Source organism: Babylonia areolata, chromosome 9, assembly GCF_041734735.1.
Source record: "Babylonia areolata isolate BAREFJ2019XMU chromosome 9, ASM4173473v1, whole genome shotgun sequence".
In the NCBI taxonomy this organism is placed as follows: Eukaryota; Metazoa; Mollusca; class Gastropoda; order Neogastropoda; family Buccinidae; genus Babylonia; species Babylonia areolata.
Window position 1 is genome coordinate 3,563,378 of NC_134884.1, and position 9,239 is coordinate 3,572,616.

At 44.6% G+C, this 9,239-nt stretch overlaps 2 protein-coding genes across 2 annotated transcripts in view; both read right to left on the minus strand.

Moving 5' to 3' along the window:
* Positions 1-479, minus strand: part of LOC143286006 (tubulin beta-4 chain-like) — a 33,317-nt gene extending 32,838 nt beyond the window's left edge. Inside the window, exon 1 of the mRNA XM_076593502.1 lies at positions 224-479. Coding sequence (XP_076449617.1) covers positions 224-280 — 57 coding nt within the window. The 5' untranslated portion in view covers positions 281-479. The remainder of the gene's footprint in view (positions 1-223) is intronic.
* A 4,146-nt stretch (positions 480-4,625) lies between these two features.
* On the minus strand, positions 4,626-9,209 carry LOC143286005 (tubulin beta chain-like). Its single transcript, XM_076593501.1, has 4 exons — positions 9,052-9,209; positions 7,459-7,567; positions 6,587-6,942; positions 4,626-5,715 (listed from the first exon to the last, which is right to left on the minus strand). The coding sequence occupies exons 1-4, from the start codon at positions 9,106-9,108 to the stop codon at positions 4,897-4,899; spliced, it is 1,341 nt and encodes a 446-aa protein (XP_076449616.1). The 5' UTR covers positions 9,109-9,209; the 3' UTR covers positions 4,626-4,896.
* Positions 9,210-9,239: the final 30 nt, after the last annotated feature.

The window sequence follows — 9,239 nt, forward strand, 5'->3', positions numbered from 1 at the left end:
GAGGCAGAGACACAGAGAGAGAGACAGACAGAGGCAGAGAGACAGAGAGAGAAACAGAGGCAGACAGACAGACAGAGGCAGACAGACAGACAGAGAGACAGAGGGAGACACTGAGACAGAGACTGAGATCAGTGGGTGGTGGGGACAGTCAGACAGTCGTACAGACAGACGGACAGACAGACAGATCGAGAGACAGAACGTGGGAGATTCTCAGTCAACTGACCTTCGATCCAATCTGATTGCCGCACTGGCCGGCTTGAAGATGCACAATTTCCCGCATCGCTCACACTCCTGAATAAACAGAAGACACCAATAAACACACACACACAGACAAAAGAACCGACCCCAATAAAGGCTCCAACCTAACGAAATAACTCAAATAAAAGACGAAAAACCACCACTAAAACTTCTAAACCAACCAGGCGACTCAACTCAAAACGACACACAGAAAGCTTGTTGAACAGAAAACACGTTTTTCGTCACTCTGAAATAAGTGCGCACTGATGTGTCTAATTTCATCAAGTTGTTGTGGAAAGTGGTTTCACTCACAACGAGGCTAAAGGTTTCAGCCGTTTCTGTAACTACTAAGCACGTATATATATAGTAGACAACAGCTTGCTGGCGAGAGGTACGTTTGCCTCATAGAAGTGGAGGCATTCAGAAAATGGGGGATGGGTTGAGGGGCGGGGGTGAGGGGAAAGAGAAGGGGAGGGGGGGGGGTAGGGGAGGGTGGTGGTGATGGGAGGAGTGATGAGAAGAGGGACGGGGTTGTCAGATGTGCGGACGAATTTGATTGGTCCGTCGTGTCGGCTTCCGCTGCATGACGTCATTGAGGACACTGTTGGGTGGTGTGTGTGTCTGCGTGTTTTTTTCTCTGTGTCTCTCTCTCTCTCCGTGTGCCGGTTTTGCAAGTGTGACGAGTTTGTAAAGTGCGTGTTCGTGAAGATTGTAGGTTTGTGTGTGTCTGTGTGGTGGTGGTGGCCCTATTTAGTTGTATATGTTTCTCTCTTTAGTTCAGTGATATTCGACGGGGGGAAAAATGAGACAAAACCTAGTAGAATGAATATTACTGGGGGCTTTTTTTTTCTTTCCTTAAAAAAAAAAAAAAAAAAATTAACACACCTTTTCTTTGGAGGGTCACGAAGGCAAAATGTGTGTGCTCTGTCTGTGTTTCAAACAATGAATTTTCAGTTTCACTTTCAAGGAGCCGGCCGTCACACACTGAGCTATAGCGGGCTGGTCCAAATATGCTGAACCACATTTGGCTTTTTAATTTTCAGTTCATTTCTATTTTATTATTTTAAAGCCAGATGACTGATCATCGCGTAAACCCAACGCGCATATGGGCTTATTCCTTCTTCTTCTTCTTTTTTTTTCTTCTTTTTTTTCTTCAGTTTTTTCCGTCGGATGAGATCAGGATTGCGGGCGAGCGGGGCACAGGCTGAGGCTGACGGTGTTTGGACTTAGTATCGAGAAGTTTATTCGTGTTATTAATTGATAACACGAATAAAAGTTCTCGATATATTGATGAATCAATTAATCAATATATATATATTATTGTCATTTGTCCCAATTTCTTTCTTTATTTGTTCGAATATCCGTAGTGTACGCGTGTTTGCCGTTGCAATCAGTCGGTGGCAGGCCTACCCTCTCCCTTCCCCCCTCTCCCCCCTTCTGCATTGGATGGCCGAGGGTGTGGGGGGATGGGAGGGGGAGGGCGGAGATAGTGTGGGGGAGGGTGGACAGCTGCTCTTGGACTTCACATCAGTCAGTGACTTTTATTCACTGTTTTTTGTTTGTTTGTTTGTTTGTTTTAACTTGGCACAGTCATTCCACGTTCGAGGCCTGACGTCAGCGTTAATTGGGTCTAAAGGTTGGTCAGTCAGACATCAGACCACCACCACCCCACCTAAAAAAAAAAAAAAATTAAACATTTTATATATAAGCATCTAGATGTAATAGAATAGAATATGCCTTTATTACCAAGTGTACCGGGGTCACAAGGAATATTGGGGGGTGGGGTGGCCGGGGGGGATAGTACATAACAAGATAAGAACATAAATCGAAAATCATACACAAACACAGAAACAGTAGAAATGAGGATACATACAAGGGTATATCAATATAAAAACTTGTGCATACTCACACATGCACGCACTGCACACACACTCACACACACACACACACGTTTGAACAGAAGCTGCATATTACATGTGGATGGGGCTGATGACTAGATCTTTCGGTAGACTGGTTGTTGGTTGCACAATTCTATTTATCACACTGGATTTGTTCGAGAGACAGGGCATTGACTGCTTTGGGGGAAAAAAAGCTATTGGCGAAGCGATTGGTTTTCGTCCTTATACTTCTGTACCGTCGACCTGACTGGGGGATTAAGCCAACCTGTACAGACTTTTTTCTGCTCTTTTCTAAACAAAGTTGGGTGTTCTTTGTGCCACTCGGATTTGAATGCACGATGTTTTCGCTTGTTTACCTGCAGGTTTTTATTTGTTTTGTTTTGTTTTGTTTGTTTGTTTCCTTGACTGTGACATGAACTTAGGTTCTGACATGTGTCAGACTGAGAGCGGTACTGCCCCGGACTGACAGAAGAATGATTGACTGAACTGAAGTGGAGAAGGAACAGAAGAGGGGGTTGGGGGGTGAGAAAGAATGACGGTGAAGTGCAGGGGTACTACAGAAACACTGTAGCATAACCAAGGAACCCTGGTGTAGAACAGTGGAGAGAGAGAGAGAGGGACGGAAAGAGACAGTGAGAGAGAGAGGGGGGGAGACTGAGACAGTGAGAGAGAGAGGGGGGGGGGGGGGGGGGGGGAGACAGTGAGACAGACAGACATAGAGAAAGTGAGAGAAAAACGGAGAGAGAGAGAGAGTGACGAGAGGAGAGAGACTAAGACGAGAGAGAAAGGGGGGGGGGGGACGTCGGGGAGAGAGAGACAGAGAGCGAGGAGAGAGAAGAGAGAGAAAGAGTAACGAGAGGAGAGAGACTAAGAAGAGAGAGAGAAAGGTGGGGGGAGGGGGGGGGAGTTGTGAGGGGTGACGAGACAAGGTCTGACATTGCAGGGTAAATTCAAAAGATGGCGTCTGAAGTTCTGTAAGGCATTGGAGTTCTGGTCCAGTGTTCACCAGTGATCAGGGTTCGAGGCCCCCGTTTCGGCATGGTCAGTGTCGTTTCCTTGGGAAAGACACTTTCACTACGATTTTTTCTCACTGCAGACAACCCCTCAAACGTTAGCTCGTAGTGGAGACAAGTGGCGCTCCTTTAACTGCTATCGGTAGCGCAGAAATGAGTGATTGCCTGACTCTAATACCGTGACGTTTTATGTTTTTTCCTTCATTTCATAGTAAGAGAGAGAGAGAGAGAACTACAGTTTACATGTATGTACCGTGGGAGAGAAAGAGCGTTCAAAGAGAGAGAGAGAGAGAGAGAGAGAACTACAGTTTACATGTATGTACCGTGGGAGAGAAAGAGCGTTCAAAGAGAGAGAGAGAGAGAGAACTACAGTTTACATGTATGTACCGTGGGAGAGAAAGAACGTTCAAAGAGAGAGAGAGAGAGAGAGAACTACAGTTTACATATATGTACCGTGGGAGAGAAAGAGCGTTCAAAGTGAGAGAGAGAGAATGTCGGGTGTTTTTACAATGTATAGTTAAACCAGTCTGTGTGCATCTGCTCTGGGCAGAATTTCTGCCACTGTCTTCTTCCATGCCCCAGTCTCCGTTCAAGCCAGGGAGTAAACCAACATGGTCAAATCGTGTCAACATATTGATGCCAATCTCCATGTTCCTTATATTCAAGAACAGAAAAAAAAAGTTTGCTTCATGAAAGCGTTTTAGGTGTGTGTAAAACATGCATGCGTGCGTGTCTGAGTGGGTTTTCCTGTGCCTGAGGATATTGGTGTTGAATATAGGTGATGACATATAAAATCTTTAAGGAATACTTGATGTTTTCTCCAAAGTGTTCATTTCCCAAAGTAGTGTGGGTGAAAGATTGACTGTAAAAAAGTATCCCTGTAGAAAAGCTGCTCAAGGTTTTGTACCTTCAATATATATATATATGATTAAAAGGAAATTTTAGGTTTCAATTTTTTTCAAATATCTTTTTTTTTCTCTTTGCAATGGGGTCAAAAACTGTTAGTCTTTGTTCTGATCTGCCATACCCTCCACAAGTAATTTTTTTTTTAAAGGAAAAAAAGTAAATTTTCAAAGATAGCAAATCATACTTTTGATCTAAGGGTGGTTTCAGCTTTAAAAGTTATAAAAGCATAATGGACCAATCATTAAGAACAGGCTTAAAACCATAGGCAAAGTTTGAGGCCAACTCAAAATTTCGAGAGCACTACTTCTAGTTCCAGACAAAAAAAGAAAAGTAGAAATCTGCTATAATCAGGAATATATATACAGTCTTCTCAGACAGGCACAGAAGCATGTGCTTGGTAATTATAAATTATAACAATGTGTAGCGAAGTATAAAATGTCAGGGTGATACCATAAAACCTCGTTTACACATTCACACAGTTTGAAAAGCACACCCATACACACACATACTTTCTTCTCTCTTTTTTTCCACACAACACCCATCCCAGTAAGACACACAGAAATCAACCAAGTGTTGGACAAATGCTTTTTTTATTGCAGACCAGAAGACCTGTTTTAGAAGTTGGCACCAACAGCGATACCAAACTTACAAAAACAATAGGACAACTGAACTTTTCCTGAACAGAAAAACTGAAGTGTATCAGGTGTATAAAAACTGTTAAGGAATGCATGAGAAATTGACAAAAGGGAAATTTCTCAGGTTCTTTGGAATTTTTATTACTTCTGAACAGTGCTTGTTAAAAGTCCAGTGGATGCGCAGGTCTGGTGTTGGAGGGAAACTGTTTATGCGGCCTCCTCTTCTCCCTCCTCCTCGTCGAACTCGCCCTCCTCCTCAGCGGTTGCGTCCTGGTACTGCTGGTACTCAGAGACCAAGTCGTTCATGTTGGACTCGGCCTCAGTGAACTCCATCTCATCCATGCCCTCACCAGTGTACCAGTGGAGGAAAGCCTTGCGGCGGAACATGGCGGTGAACTGCTCAGAGACGCGCTTGAACAGCTCCTGGATGGCCGTGGAGTTGCCCACGAAGGTGGCTGACATCTTCAGGCCGCGGGGAGGGATGTCGCAGACGGCCGTCTTGACGTTGTTGGGGATCCATTCCACGAAGTAGCTGCTGTTCTTGTTCTGCACGTTCAGCATCTGCTCGTCCACCTCCTTCATGGACATGCGGCCACGGAACATGGCGGCCACCGTCAGGTAGCGGCCGTGGCGGGGGTCGCAGGCGGCCATCATGTTCTTGGCGTCGAACATCTGCTGGGTCAGCTCGGGCACCGTCAGGGCGCGGTACTGCTGGGAGCCTCGGGAGGTGAGGGGAGCGAACCCAGGCATGAAGAAGTGGAGACGGGGGAAGGGCACCATGTTGACGGCCAGTTTACGCAGATCAGCGTTGAGCTGACCAGGGAAGCGCAGGCAGGTGGTGACACCCGACATGGTGGCAGAGACCAGGTGGTTCAGATCACCATAGGTGGGGGTAGTGAGTTTCAGGGTTCTGAAGCAGATGTCGTACAAAGCTTCATTGTCAATGCAGTAGGTTTCATCAGTGTTCTCCACAAGCTGGTGGACTGACAGAGTTGCGTTGTAAGGCTCGACCACTGTATCAGACACCTGCACACACACACACACAGCAAACTTGATCATTTTGAAGCTCAACACAATTCAATATATTTTCTTTTATGAGCTTATCCATAAATTTATTCACCTTTCTCTCAACTTCATTCTATCATCCAAGGGGGAGAACTGCATAAGAAGTGTGAAAACCATGTGAAAGTATGGAAAGTAGGTATTATTTTCCAGTATTGAGAACAATGTCGGTTCTACTCTATGGCTCAGAGACGTGGAGAGTGACAAAGACCAGCACCCACAAGCTTCAGACATTCACCAACAGATGTCTAAGAAACATCCTGAACATCAGATAGCCAGAGGTTGTCTCCAATGAAGAACTTTGGAACATGACAAAACAGGCCCCACTGGAGACGGAAATCAAGAAACGGAAATGGGGATGGATAGGCCATACACTACGCAAGCCTGCAACAAACATCTCAAGACAGGCTCTTGATTGGAACCCACAGGGGAAAAGGAAAGTTGGCCGTCCGAAGCAGACCTGGCGGAGAAGCATTGAGGCAGAGACAAGGGCGGCCGGAATAACGTGGGCCGAACTGAAGAGGACCAGCCAGAGCCGGGTGCGTTGGAGGAGTGTTGTTGCGGCCCTATGTTCCCCAAGGAATCAAGAGGAATAAGTCAAGTAAGTCATTGAGAACAACAGCAGCAGAAACTATAACTATTTCAGGCCCATTGCAGATTATTTAACTCAAGAGGACGTAAAATTAACTGTCTACATTGGACTAGTATGGCAGTCTTTCGTCATTTCTTCTGGAATAAAAAGACAGCATTTTTTTCTTCTTCCGGATACAGACTTCTATAAAAGACTACACATTTCATTACATATGGATCTGCTGACTGTTCCCGAACTACTGACCTTGGGGGATGGTACAACGGAGAAGGTGTTCATGATTCTGTCGGGGTATTCTTCACGGATTTTGGAGATGAGGAGAGTGCCCATGCCGGAGCCGGTGCCACCGCCCAGGGAGTGTGTCAGCTGGAAGCCCTGCAGGCAGTCGCAGCTCTCTGCCTCTTTGCGCACAACATCGAGAACAGAGTCCACAAGCTCAGCACCCTCTGTGTAGTGTCCCTTGGCCCAGTTGTTGCCGGCACCAGACTGTCCAAACACAAAGTTGTCTGGGCGGAAGATCTGACCGAAGGGGCCAGAGCGCACAGAGTCCATGGTTCCGGGCTCCAGATCAACCAGAACGGCACGGGGCACATACTTGCCTCCTGCAAAACAACAAAACCAATGTAAATATATATACACACCAACTAAAACAAAAGTTGAGTCACTGTACAGCAGCACCTGTAACAATGCAAAGCTGAACTTTTTTGGCCCAGATATTTCTGTCTGACAATCGTGCTAGTCATGCTTATTAAAGAAAGCATCACTCCCCCTCCTTCCCCGTCCGCACACAAAGTGTGCAATATACAGCTTGGTTAAAAGAGTTTATTCTATTTTCATTAATAATATGGAATCATTTGTATGTATCAAATATCTAATAACAAAAATATCAAAATGTAATAAGCAATGTAGAGATGCGTGAGGGCACAAATTTTCATTGACTGATATACATTTCAAATACAACTGCAGTGTCATTTTTCAGATATACTGAAGTTGACGTTATGTCTATACAGTAGCCATGCAAATACTTTTTTTTTTTTTAAAGCAAAAGCAAAATAAAAAGAAACGATCAAATGTAAACCCTGAGCACATTATTTGCCTGCCCTTGCCCACTGGCTTACCTGTGGCCTCATTGTAGTACACGTTGATGCGCTCCAACTGCAGGTCAGAGTCGCCATGGTATGTGCCTGTGGGGTCGATTCCGTGCTCGTCAGAGATCACTTCCCAGAACTAAAAACACACACACAGTATTGTTAAGTACGGAGGCAACAGAATTCAAAGTACGTGACACTGATGATGAGGAGGCTGGATGTACCACAGATAGTTCATTTGTAATCATGCATTAAGATAACCTAGTGACTTAAATGGGAATTCAAGCATTCCAACCCATCTTGATAAACAGGGCTGAAACTTTTTTTTTCTCAAAATCAAATTTCCTTTTAAGGAAAGAAAACATAAAATTTACTTGCGTAAAGAGAAGCAAACAAGCATGTATATACTCACACATAGACAGTGACATACAGATACACACCACATATCACAACAATTGAGTACACTGTACAGAAAGAAGGGTTTCAGTAACTGTTGTTTGTGATCACCACCCCTGTGTTGGGCAATATCCACAATTCTTTCCCTGAAGACGGAATGAGCACAGTGTTTACAGCAAGGCTTGGACATTCACTCCATCAGTCACACAGAGGAGTGGAGGGAAAGAAATGTGGATATCGCCCTGTGTTGTAGCACCAGTCAATAACATGTGGATATCGCCCTGTGTTGTAGCACCAGTCTTCAAACAATAACATGTGGATATCGCCCTGTGTTGTAGCACGTCTTCAAACAATAACATGTGGATATCGCCCTGTGTTGTAGCACCAGTCTTCAAACAATAACATGTGGATATCGCCCTGTGTTGTAGCACCAGTCTTCAAACAATAACAGACACGGTTAACAACATAATCTTCTTCTTCTTCTTGTTCATGAGATGGACACACCAGTCTTAATAACATACTCATAACCACATGATTATTCAGAATTGTGTTTTGTGAATTTCAGCTCCTCCTCTTGAGTGGGCGTTGAGGTTGGTGTTGCATGCCATTGGTATTCGGTAAAGTAAGTGAAACAGAGAGAGGGTTGTTCCAAGACAGACAAGAAGGAAAAAACCCAACTTTTATGCAGCTCTTAATGATACAACGATAATGTATCACGGACACAAGATTACAGGCAGTCGCCAGTATTTTCTCCCCCTCCACCAGACCTTGAGTGGTGGTCTGGGCGCTAGTCATTCGGATGACAATAAACCGAGGTCCCGTGTGCAACATGCATTTGGCGCACATAAAAGAACCCATGGCAACAAAAAGGTTGTCCCTGGCAAACTTCTGTAGAAAAATACACTTCCATAGGAAAACAAATAAAATCGCAGGCAGAAAAAATACCCGCCAAAAAAGAGAGAAAATGGTGGCGCTGTCAATGTAGCGACGCGCTCTCCCTGGGAACAGCAGCCCAAATTTCACACAGAGAAATATGTTGTGACAAAAAAGAGTAATACAATACAATAAAATAATACGATATAATCGACTCATTTATTTGTCACATCTCCTAAGTCTCGTTGTCAAGTCACACAAACCGACAGCACAGGATTGACTCAACCGAATGCGTTTCGGTTGAAATGATAACTGCTAAGAAAACATCATAAACTCAAGATAAAACCAACTTACTTTGGCACCGATCTGGTTGCCGCACTGGCCGGCTTGCATATGAACGATCTCACGCATCTTGAATGTGTTTTGTGGGTGGAACGAGCGTTCTTGTCACTTACAAATTTCTTGTCCGTTGTCGCTCGAACACTGGGTTAGAGAATACTTATAGCAGTCCTCTCTGATAGCATATTCATACGCCCTAGGTA